Here is a 20,037-nt window from a genome sequence, read left to right as displayed (position 1 = left end):
GCCATGTATCATTTACTAGCTGAGGTCAACTTGCCCTTTAGCAGCATACCTGCACCCTTGTTTGTTCCTTTATGCTAAATAAACATTTCTCTGTTCTCATGTCTCTAGTGGTAGTAGCTAAGAGATACCAACAAAAATGGGAGAAAGAATTAATTAGTGTCTGTGGAAGTAAAGACTAGTCCTATTTATTTAATATTAAGAACCCAGATGTTTTACTCCTTTCTATCATACCTTTGTGGCTCATACCGGAGTTTGATTAGATTATTTGATGCCTAGTTTTGACATTATACCAATAGCCATTGAGGATTGCTCTAGATTTTTAAGTGGAAGCCTAGCATGCTGAAAATAAAAGGCTCTCCTACTCCTGACATCAGATTGTCTAAGCTTCAGATTTATTGCATGAAGGGGGATCTCCCACAAACTGGAATTTATTTATAAAAAATTTTGTATTTGTTCTTACATGTTTAAACCTCAGGCATGTTCAAAGTACTGTCTGTTTGATGCAATATACCTATTGAGATGTTTTTTCCACTGCTCAAAACAGTTTTTGAACTTGTTAATTTTGATGCCTTTTAGTACTTCTGCCATTTTTTGTTTCACCTCTTCCACATCAGCAAAATGTTTCCCTTTGAAGACGTTTTTCATCCAGGAAAACAATAGAAAAAGTCACTCAGTGCTCAGGATAGGGTGAACAGTGAGGGTAGGACATGGGGGTCATGCTGGTTTTGGTCAAAAACTGCTGAACACTCAGTGCAGTGTGGGCAGGTGCACTGTAAATCACCCATCATGAAATGGGCAAACATGTTGCAAAATTCTTCAAAAAACTTTCAGTGGAACTGAACTCAGCCTCTCACAATAACACCAGCTGGCACACTGATGCAGATGGGTTGCTAGAACACTCACATAGCAGGGCAAGTCTGTACTACAAGGGGCCTGCCATTCAGAAGGTAATTCTGTTTTGGGGGGTCCCCCCATATACTAATTTCTACATATTCTTGCCTGTTGGAAGAGAAGAAGGCCCTTTAGCTTGAACGGGACTGCCCATAAGCAGGAGTGGAGAGGACACTGAAAATTGGAAAGATGGAGCAATCTCCTTCTTCTTCTTTCTTTCTCACTCTTCAGCTCTGTTCAGAACCTTATCATTTCTGACTTTTGTTTCTATTAATCGAGGGCAGGCATAATGCATCTGACACAGTGGTTGGAATCCAATATAGTTTCATGGAATTGTCAATGGAAAATATAAATAGGACTTTGAACACCACTAATTTTCTGTTAATTTGAAAGTCTGACTGCGTTTGCAGGTTTTGAGTTGTATAAACTGTTCTTAGTCAGAAACAAGGGATGGGGATAGAGGGCGTGAGGTTGCCATGAATACATAAAACAGATTATGTTATATGTGGATGTGGATGATTAAATAACAAAAATGTATTTCATCTTGCCACTATAGCTTAGATGTGAAACCCTATAATGTTTATTAAATATTGTTCAGTCTATATAAGAGAATCTAGGGGGAAAATTCTCTTTAAAATTATTTAAAAAAAAACCAAAACAAAACAGGGAACTTCTGGCCAAGATTGAGGTATACATAAATGCACTGTGCCTCCTTGCACAACTGAAAGAAGGACAACAATAAAAAATTTAAAAACAAAACCCAACCAGAACTGAAAAAATAGAACTGTATGGAAGTTTGACAACCAAAGAGTTAAAGAAACATTCATCCAGACCAGTAGGACAGGCAGAGTCGGGCAGCCAGGCATAGAGGATGCCTGTGGCATGGTGGTGGCTGGTGGACTGGGCGTTCCCACATTTTCAAGCAGATAAACCAGGAGGAACAAATGGGGAGCGAAACAGACCATGCAACCCAGGGTTCCAGTATAAGGAAATAAAGCCTCAAACCTCTGACTGAAATAACCCAGGGGGGTTGTTGCAGCGGGAGAAACTCCCAGCCTCACAGGAGAGTTCCCTGGAGAGAACCACAGGGTCCTAGAATGTACACAAGCCCACCTACTTGGGAATCAGCACCAGAAAGGCCCAATTTGCTTGTGGGTAGTGGAGGAAGTGACAGACAGCCTATGAAAGATGAGCAAGCAGCACTGTTCCCTCTCTAACCCCTTCCCCACATGCAGTGTCACAGTGCAGTGATGTGGGTTGCCCTGCCCTGGTGAAAACCTAAGGCTGTAGCCTTACTATGTAACAGGCATGCCGAGACCAAAAAATTAAAAAAGTCCCAAATGAAGGAACAAATCAAAGCTCCAGAAAAAAAATACAACTAAGCAATGAAGAGCTAGCCAACCTATCAAATGCAGAGTTTAAAACACTGGTAATCAGGATGCTCACAGATATGGCAGAGTATGGTTGCAAAGTAGAGGAAAAACTGAAGGTTATGAAAAGCGAAATAAAGGAAAATGTACAGGGAACCAACAATGATGGGAAAGAAAATGGTAATCAAATCAACAATTTGGAGCAGAAGGAAAAAATAAGAATCCAAAAAAATGATGAGAGGCTTAGGAACCTCTGGAATGACATCTTTAAACATTCCAACATCTGAATCATAGGGGTGCCAGAAGGAGAAAAGGAAGAGCAAGAATTGAACTTTCAAACTTATTTGAAAACATAATGGAGAACTTCCCCAAACTGGCCAGGAAGTCCAGGAAGTTAGAGAGTCCCAAAGAAGTTGGACCCAAGGAAGCACACATGAAAACACATGATAACTACAGTACCCAAGATTAAAGATAAAGAGAGAATCTTAAAAGCAGGAAGAGAAAAGGAGAGAGTTTCCTACAAAGGAGTTCCCATCAGACTGTCAGCAGATTTCCCAAAAGAGACCTTACAGGCAAGAAGGGGCTGGAAGGAAGTCTTCAAAGTCATGAAAGGCAAGGACCTACATCCAAGATGACTCTATCCAGCAAAGCTTTCATTTAGAATGGAAGGGCAGATAAGTGCTTCCCAGATAAGGTCAAGTTAAAGGAGTTCATTGTCACCAAGCCCTTATTTTATGAAATGTTAAAGGGACTTATCTAAGAAAAAGGAGAATATCAAAACTATGAACAGTAAAATGACAACAAACTCACAACTATCAACAACTGAACCTAAAAAACATGACTGAGTAAACAACTAGAAGAGGAACAGAATCACAGAAATGGAGATCATATGGAGGGTTATCAGTGGCGGGGAGGAGGGGGAGAATGGGGGAAAAGGCACAGGGAATAAGAAACATACTTGGTAGGCACAAAACAGACAGGGGGAGGTTAAGAATAGCATAGGAAAAGAAGCCAAAGAACTTGTATGTACAACCTGTGGACATGAACTAAGGGAGGGGAGTGCTGAAGGGAGAGGGTGATAAAGGGGAGAAAAAAATAGATGACTGTAATAGCAAAATCAATAAAATATACTTAAAAAATAAAAATAAACCCCAAACTTACCAGTTTATGTAGAAACTTCTTAAACTCAGCTTCAACTTCATAAGGCTTCTTGGTAGCCTTTGCTTGGAGTCTAATCATGGAATAAAGAAAATCATTAATCAAATTAGTTTTTATACTAATACCAACTAAGAGCCAACATTTACAAAGAATTTAATATGCTGGCCACTTGCCAGCACTTTATAAATATTAATTCAATTACACTTACAACAATCTTTTAAAAATTTTTTTACTTATTTTTAGAGAGAGGGGAAGGGAAGGAGAAAGGGAGAGAAACATCAATGTGTGGTTGCCTTTCACACGCCCCTCACTGGGGGCCTGGTCTGCAACCCAGGCATGTGCCCTGACTGGGAATTGAACCAGCAACTCTTTAGTTCACAGCCTGCACTCAATCCACTCAGCTACACCAGCCAGAGCACACTTATAACAATTTTGTGACGTAGATACTGCTATTATCTTGTGTTATAAATGAGGAAGCAGGCTCCAGTAGGTTAAGTGACCTGTTCGCAGCAACACAGATGACAAGTAACACAGGATTTAAACCCAAGCAGTCTGACTTGAGCCCTCAGTTCCAACCAGGGTGTGACACTGTGTCCCAGCTCTAAGTATCCTCTTCAGAGAGGAGCTCACTTAACTGAGCCCACACAGCTGGTTCCAGAAGTGTCAGGGGGGAGAGAGGAGTCATGGGCACTAGCAAGAGAAAGATCTGGGGGACAAGGCGAGACAGAGACGGGAAGGGCTGAGGGTGAGGTTGCTGACTGGACTAAGCTCACTAAGAGTGGGGATCCACTAAGCTCACATGAGAGGGGTCTCTCATGACTTCGGCCCCCAAGTACTCCTTTAAGAACTTTATGCGGGAGATGAATAGTTGAATTCAGGGGGCAACAGGAGCCTTCCCGGGGGGTCTTTGAGTGTGGAAGGTGGCAGACGTAGCCCAGGCAAGGAAGGATAGGAACCTGGGACAAGGGAGAAACATCAGCCAGGGAAACACAGATGAGAGAAAGAAAACTGAAAAAAGGGTACGAGGCCACTCATTTTACTGGCAGTTTTCACGTGAAACATTTTAAAATTATTTTTCCTCCGTGAAGTTTGTAGGAGGTGAAATTTTCTGAGGATCCAAATATGCTCTGCTGAAGCGTAAAGTCTGACAGCTACGCCGGCAAGGCCTGCCTCTCCCTTTGGCGTTCGGTCTGGGGGGCCTCTGGGGGCCCCTGCGGGCACAGCGGGCTCCCTCACAGGGTTGCTCGCTTCAGCTTCGGCGCTCTGTGCCTGGTACATGGCCCCTCGCTCACTCTCTGCTTCCTCTCTGCCAACTGTATCTTCTCAGCCTGTGTTTTCCCCTCACTGCTTACTAGCCTCTAAATCTGTCTTTCCCTGCATTTCTCAGATGTGCTCTTACGGTCTGGGCCTCTTCCTCGTTGTCTTACTCGCACACACTCCCAAATACCCCTGGTGCCCTCTTTCAGTCACACCCTCCTCCAATCGCCGACTTGCAAGTCACCCCGAGACTCCCGTTCATCTCAGGTCAATTAGCATTAACCTATCTTCCGACTCACTTTTTTACTTTATAGCCCTCCTCTTTCTTTAAAAAAAAATAATAGCTTTATTGAGATATATCACATACCATAAATTTCACCTACATAAATTGTACAACCAGTGGTTGTCAATACAGATGACCCTTGAACAACACTGGTTTGAACTGTGCAGACCTGCTTATATGCGGATTTTTTCCAGTCAATCCCTGTATTTATTTTTCGGGGACTGCATGCATGGGTCTGGGCCATTTTATATATGGGACTTGAGCACCTGTGGATTTGGGTATCTGCAGAGGTCCTGGAACCAATCCCCTGTGTGTGCTGAGGGACAACTTGAGTTGTGGGGAGTCAAGTTCTATGTGTACTTTTGACTCTGCGGGGTCAGCATTGTTCGACGGTCAACTGTATGTTCACTTTTGCGACCATCACTACTCTCCCATCCATCTTTCTGATTGCCTTTCCACAACGACCTCATTTACAAAGTTTACAGATAGAAACTTCCATGCTTGTGCCTATAAGCTTAATGGGCATGCAGAATTTATACCACATCCAAAGGAGTAGGTTTTCCTTTGCTTTCTCCAACGTGTTGTTGCATAAAGTGCATTTGAGTGCTTTGTCAACGCTGCTCTCAAAAACATCCTACATCTTCAGTGCGGAGAAACCCTGTCCAATGTGAGCCGGTTTTGGAAACTTGTAAAAGTCACCTGGAATCAGATCTTACAACCGAGGTGTTGCAGAGGGGAGAGCTGCCTGACAGTTTCGGTGAAGAGTGAGTTGAGGTGCCCTCATGTGCCCGGAGGCTGGCTCTCCAAAGTCCCAGTGCGGGGAGGAGTGGCAGCGACTGGCAGAGACCCGCCGTCTCCCCTGGGGCTTGTTCGAAGGGCTGTGCTCCTCTGACGCTCACTCTTGTACGTGTCCGTGTGTTGGAGGAACTAGCTGAGTCTCAATACTTCATAGCTTTCCTTTTCGGACTCTAATTTGTGAAATAAATAAGTTAGACGAGCCCAATTTTCCTTGCTTCAGTGGAGGACGATGTTCATATGGGTAGGGACAGCAGCAGGGGCGAAGGGGGAAAAAGGGCTAGACTGAGACAGACCAGCTAAATCGGTTGTTTTTCGAGTTTACATCTTCCCTTAGAGTGTGGCAGGATGTCGTGGGCTTGCTTTTGAAAGCCTTAAGCTCCTGGGTTTGGTGGAGTCAAAGGAGATGATGATAATGTTCAGCAAGTAATTAAATTAGCTGAGTAGGTGAGTATGTGGATAAAGAAAGTTAAATTGTTAGTGCAGATGAACTGTTGAGTAGAAAGCCTCCTTGTAGATATTTGAGTTGCTGTACTTTTACACAATAAAATCATTGTGGTTTTCTGTAATACATTTGTGCAATTGAAATGTTTCTCAGCACTACAGAGTTGAGTAAGAAACAAACCTATTAAGTTCCTTGTCGATTCTTTCCTGCCGCTTTCTTAGGAATTTTATTTCTTCATCAATTTTGAACTTTCCCCTAGAAGATCAAATATTGGAGTTAAATTTAAAGATAAAGCAAACATTTCTAACTGTAAAGGAATAAATCAGCAATTGCCGACTTTCACGTGTCAGTAAGAGTCCTTTACAAACCAGGTGTTCGGTGTCCCTTCCCACTGTAGTACTTGGGGTGAGGGAGCCCCCCACGTCCCCTCTTACTAACTTGTGCCGAAGGCATCACTCAGGAGCGTGGGCTGGACTGGCTGCTTCCACAGGGGCCTCTGACAGGGCGCCCACCCCCGCTCTTCCGCTGGGCACAGGCACTCTAACGCTCCCCCTCTCTGTGTACGTGGGTGGGAGGGGAATGTGGACCCACTGGGAGCAGAAGCTCAGACTCCCCTTCTGCCTGCTGGATAGGTTCCAGCTGCTGCCTCTCAAATTACCTCTCTTTGGTGTGTTTCCTCAACTGTACCAGGCACCCATCCTTTCTCCCAGTTAAGGCACTAAAACCTCTAGGCAGTAACTTTGCTATCATAGAAGAATTGGATCCTACCAATTTGTTCTTGTAAAAATTGATGGACACCCTCACATTAAGGCCTTTCTACCTTCCTGGCACATCAGAACACCATGACTGGCCATGAGTAATCATTTAAATTAAGTATAAAAATCTGAAAATGTTTCCCCAAGAAAACATTTCAGAAAAGACTGCCCTGCCTGGCTTTCCTCAATACAACCCCAGCTGCCACCCCGGCTCTAGGGCCCTGCTTCTACGGAAGACGATGTCTCTGCTCTTCTTCCAGAGCCCGTCTGTCTGTGTAAACAGACAGTACGCCAATCTCTGATCGCTGGGGCGCTCTCTCGGCCTCCCGATGCTGGGGTGCCTCCCCCTGCAACGCATCACAGTACAGCTGCCCCTTTCCACGGCTCCACGGTGACCATGTGCATCCTTGACACTTGAATAGAAAGAATATCTGACGTATAAGACGCTCAGAGGCAACTCTCCTCATCAGTGAAATAAGGAGCACAGTGTAGATGATTTCTAAGATCATTTCCAGCTCCAAAAGAGTCTATGATTTTATAGTTACCAAAAGTAAGGCATCCAACTTACATCCTGAAATCCTTTTGGTTCCTTGCAAATTGTCTCATTGACTCCTTTATAATATCACAGTAGGTTGGAGCAGGCAGTGTGATAGGCTATGGTTAAGGAAAGATTGCCACTTAGGAACATTTGGGAGAGGTAAAGAGTGTCCTTGATGGGGGGACCAAGGGGTGGGGTCTGGCTGGGCTTCCGTCATGAAGGGTCTCAAGTGGGGCCATGAATGTAGTATCTGCAGTCACACCGAGAGGACAGAAGGAAGACAACACCCATCAGGCCACTTCCAATGTGTGTCCCATTATGTGGACCACACCATCCACAGTAGGTTAGGACAGCAATCTCATAAATCCTGTAATTACCATTTTTAAATGGTTTTATTGTTGCTGTGTTTTCAAAGCAGCAATTTGTTATGTGTAAATATTTAAAATGTACCAATTTTTTTGTAACCCAGTTTAGACAGTTCCTTACTTCTTTTGTAAAATGCCATTTATGTGGGTGCCCTTGGTTTCAGACGTGTACTTCTGTTCCGCCTCACCGGTAGGCTGCATGTGTGCTCCCCACCCAAAGCCACATCTCCTCCCTTCTGTATATCCCGAGAACCCAGACGTCCCCTGACCTCGGAGAGGCCCTGGAGCAGACCGGCAGCGCGTGTTCGCTGCCTCAGTGAGCCTGGGCTCTGCCCACCGCGCGCGGAGAAGGACGTCCCACGGTCGGGCCTGTGGCTGTGTCTCTAACTCTGATCTGCACCCATGTCTGTGTCTGGCAAAGCAGACACTTCCTCTCTGAAGCAGCAACTGGCAAATGATTCAAGGAGGCGGCCCTCCCTTAGGGCGAGACCCGAGGCTGCCGGTAAAGGAGCAGCCTCCCCCTCTGCAGTCACCAAGACCCAGACGACTGTCCCCCTGCAGCCCCACTCGCCGTCGTGAGCCACACTTCGGTGTACCTCCACTGTTCTCTGAATGCAGTCTGCTTGCTTAAAGACATCCACGTGCTACCGCAAGGCTGTCCTAGACATTTAAACCTTACTTATCGGGTGTAAGAATGTTCCGTGAAGCCCAAGGGACTTTTCCTCACGTGTTCTACCTCCTGGTCTGCAGGGCTTCCCTAAGTGACGTCACTAGAATAAGTGCCGGTATGAAGTGCAGTTTTTCTCTTGATGTGAATCAAATCCTAGTGGTGAAATTTCAAAGTGAAACTTCCTGAGGCTGGATCCCCAGGAATCTCCACATTACTTTCAAACTTTAGCTTTGAGACTTCTTCCTGCGTAAGAAATATATTGGTATTCAGTGAATACCGATGTTAAGGATACATCGGCTCTCACCTCTAAGAGGGAAGTAGTGAAAACTTCATTCTGAATAATTAAAGCAGAGAATAACTAAATCTTAAAGAATCTACTCATTTTGACAAATGTTTCAGCAAGACCTAAAAATATCATTGTAAGAATATTTTAGCAGCATTAATGTAATCAAAAGAAAAATTCTCCTGTAATCCCTTTCCAACAAATGAAACTATTTTTGGGTTTCAATATGTCTCTCCATTTGTCATATAAAACATATATTTTACCTTATTGTTATGGAGTGGTTGCTTTCTTCACCCAATATAGTATCATAATTTCCCCACCCATCTAGCTTTTATACTGTTAATGTTTGCAAAAGATTGCAGTGGCTGTACATACCCAGGGGGCTCTAGTGCCATGATTTTCATGAACATGGTGCAGACATGGCTGGGTTTTCTTACACAAAGCCCCCAATCTCTCCTCCCTCTCCAACTGTGTGTTCCAATACAACCCCTCCCCCTGCCTCCTAAGTCTAGCAAGGGAGGACTCTTTCTCTCCTAACTCAGGTTCCTCTGAATTCTGGACAAACAGAGCCCAGGTCTTGCTTAGCTTTGGACTAGGATGATGGACATGCTAAAAAAAGAGGCAGTGGTCCTGTTTACTCCAGAAGTGAGAAGCCTGCAGTCTCCATGATGCCTGATAACCATCTTAGCTTTTCTCCCTATGTGTCATCCACCGTGAAGAAGCCCAGCCACGTAAGAACGCTCACATTTTCCCCAAACTAGTGATACCTATAGATAGTTGGCTACTTGTAATGCCTGCCTTACTCCCTTGCTGCATAGTGACTGAAAGTCTAAGACCTCTGAGTAAAAGTCACAAAAAGTTGACTACCACTGTTGTTGAATGCTTAGCATGACTAACAATACACTTTTTCTAAATTTGCATGCAGCTATTTACTGCTAATATCTAACTTCTCCCGCAAGTGCCTGTTAGAGTTTCAAAGACTTTATCCTTCTACAAAGTTATATTGTGCTCTTGAGTATGGTTTTCATAATGAAGTATTTGTGAGCAGGACAAAGTAATTGGATTTTCTCTGCATTGCACACTCATTATATGTTTACTGTTGGTATTGAGACAAAGAACTATGTTCCATTCTAAATGATTAATTTTGAACATATGTCATTATTGAAGTGAACTGGGTATACATTCTTCATAGAGTCATTCTCACTGTCCACAAAATTTGGTCACGGCTGTACATTTGTTTTGTGTGATTAGGCTCTGAGCTGTATGCTGTTGGTGCTAAGACCTCTGTATTTTCTTGCATTATTTAATGGTGATGGTTTTCAGTAGACTTCTGTTAATGCTTGCTAACAAATCTAATTTTTATTTTCTTCAGACACTAAAGCCATCATTTTTTCCAACTGTAGAAAAATAGAGTACTCAAAGTTTGTAAATTATGATGAAATGTTGTAGTCTGTTCCTTGGGGGTGACTGTGGCAACACGTCCTCCAATTCCGCTGTTCGGATTGAACTCACGCTCATTCTCCCATGCACTGCCGTGTGCAGGTTGCACAGCAAGCCACTAAATGGATGAGGAGCTTTTTGGGTACAAACAAAATAGTCCTATTCTGGGACTTCACAACAGTTGTGGTTGGGATGCGACAAACCAAGACCTGGAGACATCCCAGTGGCCTCATTCAGACTCTGGAGTCTTTGATTTTTGTTTAGAATCACAGAGTATTGGGCACACAAGGAGTCTTACAGATCACAGGGTCCAATTCGACGGTAGCATTGATGAAGAAACAGGCTTCTGGAAGGGAAGTGCCTCGTCTCTGAGAGCGCGGGTGTGGGACTCAGGAAAAGAATGACCCAGGGTGAATTTGCTCCTGCCTGCTGAAAGCACTGTTCTGGAATGAGGCTGCAGGGGGCTTTGCTGTCTACTTCCTACCTCTTAGAGATATTTCAAGGAGTATCCTCAGAGTTGCTCACGAGAATGCCAGGTTTAAGGCCAAAGTACCCATTCCACACAAAATGCTATCGTATAAGAAGTAAAAGGAACCTAAGCTTCACTCGGTGGCCAGAATCTCCTCCTTTATGCTCCGATATTCATTTAATTCTTAACCCTAACAACAAAATTCTTGAAATAATTTATTTGCATGTGGAACAAACTGATTTAGAGACATTATATCCTGCTTAATGTTTACCTTTACTTACACTTCAAAGAGTTTCACATTACCTTTGCAAGAGCATCCAAACATCCACGACAAAGCCATGCATCCAAAACTTAAAAAGAGGCCACCGCCCAGCACATGTAATAGGTCTTGTCCTGTGGCAGACAGTTCCACTGTTGGAATCTTACCCAGACCCCATAAGGCCTGGTGTTATGTGTGAACAGAGTTACTATTTTTGCAAGTTTCACTATTTAATGCATCACTAGTGACAGTTTCATAGCGTAGTTTAGAAAATTGAGAAAACAGGTCTACTGGAAATATTTTTAAACTGTTTTTATTTTATTTATTTATTTTTAGAGAAAGAGAAAGGGAGAAAGACCGAGAGAGAAACATTGTTTGGTTGCCTCTCACAAACCCCTCACTGAAGATCTGGCCTGTAACCCATCTATGTGCCCTGACTAAGAATCGAACCAGCAAACTTCTGCTCACAGGCAGATGCTCAATCCACTGAACTAACCATGCAGGGCAGGCTACTGAAATTACTAACACAGATCTAACTGAAAGTACTCTGCAAACATGCCAGGACTTTTACTAGGCATTGAGACACGCAGATGTGTAAGACGTGGTGTTTTGGCTTTAACGAGTTAGTAGGAATGAGAAAAAAGAACAGACAATTTTTGAAGTAGGAGAAAGAAAAATTATTTAAAAAGTGGGAATAAAGACTATATAAGTCTGGCAATCTGCTTTCCTTTAGTGCAGGACTGTCTAAAATTGGAGAAGGGTGCCCCTCCGTGCTACTGCGGCACCTTATGTAGGGTTGAGTCCCGGAGGACACCCCTCCTGCCCGGGCTGCGGCTGCTGGGCCCCTTCCAGCCCCTGCCGGTGCCGGCCTGTGGGCGGCGCTGGCACTCGGGAGTGTTTCCTGTCCTGCTCTTCCCGAACACGCTTTCTTACTGACGTCGCTGTGGAGTTGAGCCACAGATTTCATGTTGAGAAGCCTCATCATCATTGTAACACTACTTTTTGCTACATTGTTTAAGAAGTCAGAGAAGCACAATGTATATCTTCAGGGAAATTTTTCATTGAAATGGTTAACAAAAAAGCTTTGCTGCTGCAAATGGTCAGCTCCAGTATCTGGAAAGTTTAGTCATGGGCGACAGTTCACTCCCCGATAAAGGCCTGATAAACAAATCGTTGATTTATAGTGATTTCACCATTTTTGTAATTCATGTTCTTCCACACACGCAGCTTCAAGGGTTGCTTGGAGGGACCTCAGCCATTCTCATTATTTCCAACAACCCCTCCTTCCCCCACAGAGCTGTTCTAAATAAACACTTAGCTCTTTGGGTTTGCTTTGCAGATACAGGGTCAGGACAAGTCCCCTAGTCTCCTGCTGGTAACTGGACTGAATATAAGCCCTTCTGCTATAGACAGGAATTCTAGACCCCTTGTCCCCCGAGACTGACCACACTGAAATATTAGTAACGAAACTGCGAGTGTATGTGAGTCGACTACCTATAGGAGCCAGTTTGGTTTTCCCTTAAACACACAGGACATAAGCTGCACGCACACGAGGGCAGGACCTCCGCCTTCCGATGCCTCCCAGGCTTGCTCAGGACTTAAGCTGGCGGTGATTTGTGCAGAGTGAGGGCACGGTGACGGCGCAGGTTTCGTTTTTTTCTTTGCCAGACCACCTTCTAGAAGGAGCAGTGGGTAGGGTGAATGCAAATTATAATCTAGTCAATTTTATATTCATTTAGTCCTAAATTCTAGGCATTCAAAAGCTGTGGCTTTTCTACCTGATTTTTAAAAAATTAACCAGTAACAGTACAGCAAGAATATCCATTTTTCATCATTTGAAGATCATTTAAACTATTTGAAAAATGAACTTTTCTTCTCTTATTTGATACAAATTGGGATTTACCACATGTATACTAAGTAAAGAAAACAAACAGCCCTGGCTTATTACTAAGTCTCCAGAATGAAAATTCCCCCAGCTTCCCGCCTTCTTTTTCCACTGAGTCATGTTCATAACCTTAGTCCAAACTGTGGCTAAAGAATTGATACAACCCACTCCCTGGAAGCTGATGACCCGAGGCAACTAAAGTCTTCTGTTTATTTCATTAGTTAGTTTAATAACAAGTTTGCTGAAGTGTGGTTTGTGTCTTGTGTATCTTGTTAAAAGAAAAGAGCAGAAAAACTTTAACTTAAATGGAGTCTATAAGAAAAAAAGACTGGATCTAATAAGCAATTTTGTGATTGTCTCTGGCCCAAGACGGACGCAAAATGCTCACAGTGCCCGTGTGCAGACTTAAGTCAAAACCCTTTTCTTCCTCAAATTATTTACAAATATGTTGTTCATTTCCCACTCCCCCACACTACCTTGTTTTTCTAACTTGGCCCCCACTCTAAATTGGCAGAGACTGTCACAGGGAGAAACTTAATAACTGACTTGGTGAAGTTTAGAATAGCTTCAATTAAAAAGTTGTCTGAAAATAAAAAAACCTCTCTTTCTCTTCTAAGAGTGAAATCTAAACACATCGTGTATCCTTTATCCTATTGTGCCTCCATGATGTTTTTCTGCTTACAAAGTGCTCTGTTAAATAAGTCTTAAGTATATTTTTAAAAATTAAAAATCTGGTCCTTTAAGGAATCTTTGAGAGACCAGCAGGAGAGTTATTGGGTTGTTTTAGGTAATGGAAATGAATGAGCACCAATGGGAACTAAGTCCGTGTTTGAGAACCGCGACTGTAAAAAGGCGATCAGCATTCTGTGCAGATCAAAGTCACTCATGCAGTCGCTGACCTGGAGCACGCCCAGAGAGTGGCGAGCTTGCTGCTCCAGACTGAAGCCGCGCTGTTTGAAGCAAAAGTCTGAATGATGCTGAAAATAGTTTACCTCTGAGAGAAAACAAAAATAAAACAAAACTAAGGTAAAAGGGAAAAAAACGAACCCAAAAGAGAAAAATGTGAAGGAAAACTTAAGAGTTCAGATGGGAAATTAACTTTGTTGGTAGTTTTGTTGGATGGATGAATTATAAATGGATGAATGAGATAACATATAATCCTAGGCTACTAAACTTCTAAAATTAGCAGGCTGTGAGCGGCCAGGCCACAGGAAGTTCTGTACCCGCTGGCTCTCTGACCTCCAGTCACGTCCAGTGACTGAAGGCGCCACGTCCAGTTCTGTGCATCCAATGAGACCCTCCCCTTACTCAGCCGGGCTGCCCACAGGGCCTTTTGTGATGATGGAAACGTTTGGCATCTGCACTGTCCAACAGTCACACGTGGCTTGTGAGCACTTGGAATATCACTAGTATAAGGGATAAACTGAGTTTTTACTCATATTTAATTTTATTAATTTAAATGTGTTTAAATAGCCACACATGGCTAATGGCTACCCTATCGGACAGTGTAGCTTTGAATGATGAAAAATGTAATAAATACCTAACTATATGTACATATTTACCTTTCTTTAAATTTTTCTCTAAATAGTATGTATTGCCATTTTGCATAACATGTAAAATTTGATCAACCGGATCACATACTAATTTTGCTTTTCTAAAGTATCTAGTCAGAAGCTATCCAGGTATAAAAACAGTAAGAAAAAGAAAACTGCCTTTTATGGGCTAGTTTCCCAAAACTGAGTACACACAGTAAGAACTGACGATCTGTCCCTCACAGTAAGTTCTGTTCAGATCCCCGCTGAAGGCAACGTGACTGGCTGTTTCCATAGTCCAGTTCTTGACCTTGATGGGTCTTTTGTACCTTTGCCTTCTATAATTTCTAAAACTTGGGCAACTTTTCTCTTAACTTCTTCAGAGTGAGTTACCTCGGAGTAGATATTTTCTTTCCTTTCCTAACAGTGCTCTCGGGGACTCAGGAGCCAAGGTGCAGCGAGGGGCCCTCTTTCTAGCCCTGGCGGCCATCATCAGGGTGCCCTCCACAGGAGCTTCTTTTACTCCAGGGTGTGTCTGCACTTCTGGTTCTCTGCTGGGCTCCATTTCCCCAGTTCTACTCCCTCCTGTCTCTGTTACACCCTTCTGATGAGGCTTCTCCAAGTCTTGATACTGAGTTACGCAGACAAATGGAATTACGTGGAATCGGAGCAGAGAAGCAGGTTCTCCTTTTTCCTCGTGGAGAAAAGCAACCAGGTGACCCCCTTTCCATTTTCCTGCGGACTAAGCCTCTGTTCCAGGCGGCCTGTTCGGCACCCCAAGCACTTCATTTATGTTTCCACTGTTGCTCTGATTGCTTCCAGAGTAAGCGAAAATTACACCCACTTCTCACTAGATTCCATCCATGCCGAGGCAAAGGAAGTGTGCATTTGCCCTTTACCAGTGTCATCTTGCTTAACGGCCTCTGAGCTGCTGCTGTTAGACTGTGAGCAGGAGGGAAGAACGGAAATTGTTCAGGAAAGCTTGGGAGGAAAATTAGAGAGGCCGTGTCTTAGGTAGAGCTGACAAGCTTGTGGACAAGGTTGTCCAATAGACAAAGTTTCCTGAAGGTGAGGATTATAGTCATATCCGTTGCCCATATTACTTTATTCAGCACATAGTGGGTTTTTTCAATGTTTGTTAAAGGACATATAAGAACAGCCTGGGGTCTGGGACCAGGTAATGAAGGCATATTTCAGGTAAAAGTAATGGGGCAGAATCAGACACTCAGCAAGATTTGGAGTCTCTGGACAATAATAACCACAGCAGGCAGCGTGTTTAGAATTCAAAATGAGCACTGGGGCAGGAGGGACAGCCCGGCAGGGCCCCCACAGAGACATACAGGAGTGAACAGGTGCAAAGGAGAGATTGCTGACAGGCACAGCCCAATCTCTTGCATGAAACAGGTTTCCCCACATGCACCTCTTTCCCCCTTAAAAGCATATTTTCAGGGCCATCATATACCAGGAGGCATTTATGTGCTGCACAATTCTTATAAAGGCCACACTGGGTAATGCAAAATCTGCCAGCCATAGGCTGTGGGCCTCCCTGTAGACAGGTCAATGAACTGTTTTCAGACTCCTCTCTCTTACTTAGAAACTGTCCATTGTGTAGGTCCTTTGCTTTGCTGGCCTTCCTTGTAACTGCTTGAACCCATGGGCTGCAGAAATAAGAACTGCATAGTCACAGTGTATTTGTTTAGAGCCACAGTGAGTGTTTCTAAACAAGATTTTGAATTTTAAATGTCTTCTAAACACCAAAATGACTCCTGGATATCACTGTTAGTCTAATTCAGTACATAGCCACTGCTGCTGTTAGATCAGGTTATAAACATCTTTTCTCTGAAAGAATGAACTCCAGAAGATGTGGGAAGCCAGCTGGCCAACACTGCCAAACTCTAGGTGGCTTCATTTCATGGTAACAAATGAGATCCACAATATGATGTCGTATTAAAAAATGTAACTTCCATTCATTTCCTCCCCTACTTCCATTTCATGAACTATTGAAGATTTACAAGAAAAGTAGTGAGCAATCAATGGATTATTTTCTCTGTGATGGTAAGAGCTAAAACCAATGCTGTTTGCCCCTGTGTTAAATAATACTGGGAATGAACACACTCACCCAGGATGGGTTTTCTGGGAAGCAGACTAAGAATGGAGAGATGTGTGCAGCGGGTTTAAGAGGGAGTACGTGGGACCAACACCTGTGGTGTGCAAGGGAGGGAGGGAAAGTTGGGCAGAGGGAGAACCGGAACCATGGTAATGGTCCCAGTGAAAGTCTAAGCTGACCTATAGGGAATTCTGAGGCTGGTATCACCCTTCGGGATTGTTCTGATTTGGGGTGAGGAGGCCCCAACCCTGGGGACCTTTACATATCACATCAGTCACTGGACCTGGGCTGCCCTGGGAAGGGGACTTGACCACACTCATCAACTACTGCAAAATTAACCCCAAACTTAGTGGCATAAAGTGACAACCATGATTGATTATTATTATCACTATAGTTCTGGGTGTCGAGTGGTTCTGCCAGGTGGTTCTTAGTTGGGGTCTCTCATGCAGTTGTGGTGAGATGGTGGCTAAGGCTCGTGACATCTCAGAGGCCTTCTCCTTCTCATTGGCGGCTGATGGCGACTGTGGCTCGGCCTCAGCTGTGGCTGCTACCTGGAGCATGACTTCTTCATGTGGTCCGAGTTTCCTCCTTATATGGCAGTTAGTTCTAAGAACATTCCAAGAGCAAAAACGGAAGCTGTACAGCAGAAGTCTCAAAAGTCACACTCACAGGGCTGAGTAAGATACAAACGTATGCTCGAATTCAAACAGAGATGGGAGGTCACACTGTAACAACAGCATGCCAGGAGGATGACGTTGCTGTGGCTATTTTTGAAAAACATAATCTGCAGAAGGACGTGACCTTGAATGAGGTCACTGTAATCACCTGAGGTAATCCTTGTAAGGTGTTGGCAACTGAGAGATTTTTGCCATTATTATTCCCCCTGCAGCTGAAAAGTAAGTCCTTTATTCTAGAAGCAAATCTAGGCATTCAGAGCATCCACTCTACATAGTTTCCTGTCCATTTCCCTTTGTTTTCTAGCTTCACTGAGATGTAATCGACATATAGCATTGCGTAAGTTTAAGTGTACAGCTGTGTTGATCTGATACCTTTATAACCTCACATCATTATCATTTCTTTTTTCTTATGGTGAGAACACTCAGGATTTCCTCTCTTAGTAACTTTTAAGTACAAAATACAGCATGTGAGCTATAAACATCACACTGTACATTGGATCTTGCCAAATATTCATCTTTTAACTGGAAGTTGGTACCTTTTTACCAACATCTCACCATTTCCCTATGCTTGGTCCCTGGCAACCAATGTGCTACTCTGTTTCTGTGAGTTCAGCTTTTTTAGATTCCACACATAAGTGGTATCATAGAGTATTTGTCTCTCTCTTATTTCACTTAGTAAAATGCCCTCAAGTTCCATCCATGTTGTCACCAATGAGAAGCTTTCCTTTTTTTCCTGAGGTTGAATAATATTCTGTCATCTGTATAAACCATCTTCTTTATCCGTTCACCTGCTGAGGAGTAATTAGAGTGTTTCCCTCTCTTGGCTATTATGGACAAGGCTGCAATGAACAGGCAGATATTTCTTCAAGATTCTGTTCTCATTTCCTTTGGATATATACCCACATGTGAGATTGCTGGATCATGTGGGAGCTCTATTTTTAATTTTTTGAGGAACCCCCATCCTGTTTCCCACAGTGGATGCATCAATTTACATTCCTACCAACAGTGCACTAGGATTCCTTTTTCTCCACATCCTTGCAGACATTTGTTACTCCTTGTCTTTTGAGAACGACCACTGTAACAGGTGTCAAGTGGTATCTCACTGGTTTTGACTTGCATTTCCCTGATGAGTAGTGATGCTTAGCACCTTTCCACATACCTGTTAGCACCTGCATGTCTCCCTTGGATACTGACCATTTGTATGTTGCACAGTCGGTTCCTCTGCCAATTTTTTAATTGAGCTTTTTTTGCTATTAAATTGCATGAGTTCCTTCTATATTTTTGATACAACCCCTGATCAGATATATGATTTGCAAATATTTTCTCCCATTCTGTAGGTTGCCTTTTCACTTTGTGTTTTTAATGTCATAAGCAAAAAATTGTTATCAAGGCCAACATCAAGGAGCTTTCCTTTATGTTTTCTTCGAGGAGTTTTACAGTTTCGTGAATTATGTTTTAAGTCTTCTATCTGTTTTGAGTTAATTTTTATGAGTATAGGATAGAAGCCCAATTTCATTCTTCTTCATGTGATTATCTACTTTTTATAAACAACATTTACGAAGAAGACTATCCTCCCCTCGTTGGGTTTTCCTGGCTCCCTTCTCAAATTAGTTAACCATATCTGTGAAGGTTTAACTCTGGATTCTCAATTCTTTTCCACTGGTCTATGTGGACATTTTTATGCCAGCAAAACACAGTATCCAGTACAATATACAACCAGGATGATGTATAGTCTCGTATGTTTTCATGTTAGTAATGACCAGTCTTTCACTTCAGTTTGAAGAACACTTTTAGCATTTCTGTAAGGCAGGACTGGTGATGACGAACTCCCTCAGCATTTGTCTGCCAAAGGCCTTCTCCCTCCGGGCTGAAGGAGAACTTTGCTGGGTAGAGTGTTCTTGGTTGGCATTTTCTTCCTGTCAGCACTTTGACTATGTCGCCACACTCTCTCCAGGTCTGTAAAGGTTTCTGCTGAGAAATCTGCTGATTGCCTTCTGGACATTACCTGGTGAATCATAGATTTCTTTTTTTCTTGCTCCCTTTAAGTGATCTGTTTTTGATTTTTGATAGTTTTATTATGACGTGTCTCGAAGAAACTTCCTTTAAGTTGTGTTTGTTTGGCTAAGTGAGTTTCATGTGCTTGGGTGTCCAAATCTCCCTCAGGTTGGGAACTGCTCGTCCTTTGTTTCTTTAATTAAGCATTCTGTTCTCAACTTCTCTTCTTCTGGAACTCCGGTAATTTTCAGATTGTTTCTTTTGATCCTATCCAATACATTGTGAGTTTCTTCACTCTTTTTCATTATTTTTGCAGTGTTCTCCTCCAACTGGATAATTATAAAACCCATGCTTTATAATCCACAGATTCTTTCTTTGCTTGATCCATTCTGATGTTGATGCTCTCTCTTGCATTTTTTTCATTTCATTCATTATATTCTTCAGCTCCAGAATTGATGTTGGGTTCATTTTTCATGATTTCTCTTTGTTAAACTTATTTTTTTGAAAGAATTTTAATTTATTTTTTTAGAGAGGAGGGAGCAAGGAAGAAAAAGTAGGAAAGAAACATCAATGAGGAAAATTTTGGTCAGTTACCTCTGCACGCCCCCTACTGGGGACCTGGCCCACAACCCAGGCTTGTGCCCTGACTGGGAACCAAAACTGCAACGATCTTTTGGTTTGTGGGACAATGGCCAAACCACTGAGCCACACCAGTGAGGGTATGTTAAACTTATTTTGTTCAAATATGGTTTTCCTGATTTTATTAAATTTTCTGTGTTTTCTTATAGCTCACTGAGTTTCTTTAAAACAGCTGTTTTGAATTCTTTATCAGATAAATTGAGATCTCCGTGTCTTTGGGATTG

General features: G+C 42.9%; 1 protein-coding gene across 1 annotated transcript in view; it reads right to left on the bottom strand.

Moving 5' to 3' along the window:
• Nucleotides 1–20,037, bottom strand: part of FAM227B (family with sequence similarity 227 member B) — a 217,028-nt gene that overhangs the window by 1,889 nt on the left and 195,102 nt on the right. The window contains exons 13-14 of the mRNA XM_053670138.1: nucleotides 7,523–7,600; nucleotides 3,423–3,492 (exon numbers count right to left, since the gene is read on the bottom strand). Coding sequence (XP_053526113.1) covers nucleotides 3,423–3,492; nucleotides 7,523–7,600 — 148 coding nt within the window. The remainder of the gene's footprint in view (nucleotides 1–3,422; nucleotides 3,493–7,522; nucleotides 7,601–20,037) is intronic.

The sequence above is a fragment of the Artibeus jamaicensis genome, unplaced genomic scaffold, assembly GCF_021234435.1.
Source record: "Artibeus jamaicensis isolate MK-2021 breed Jamaican fruit bat unplaced genomic scaffold, CSHL_Jam_final contig_548, whole genome shotgun sequence".
NCBI lineage: Eukaryota > Metazoa > Chordata > Mammalia > Chiroptera > Phyllostomidae > Artibeus > Artibeus jamaicensis.
The sequence above is the reverse complement of the archived record's forward strand: the minus strand, read 5'-3'. Positions and strand labels throughout refer to the sequence as shown.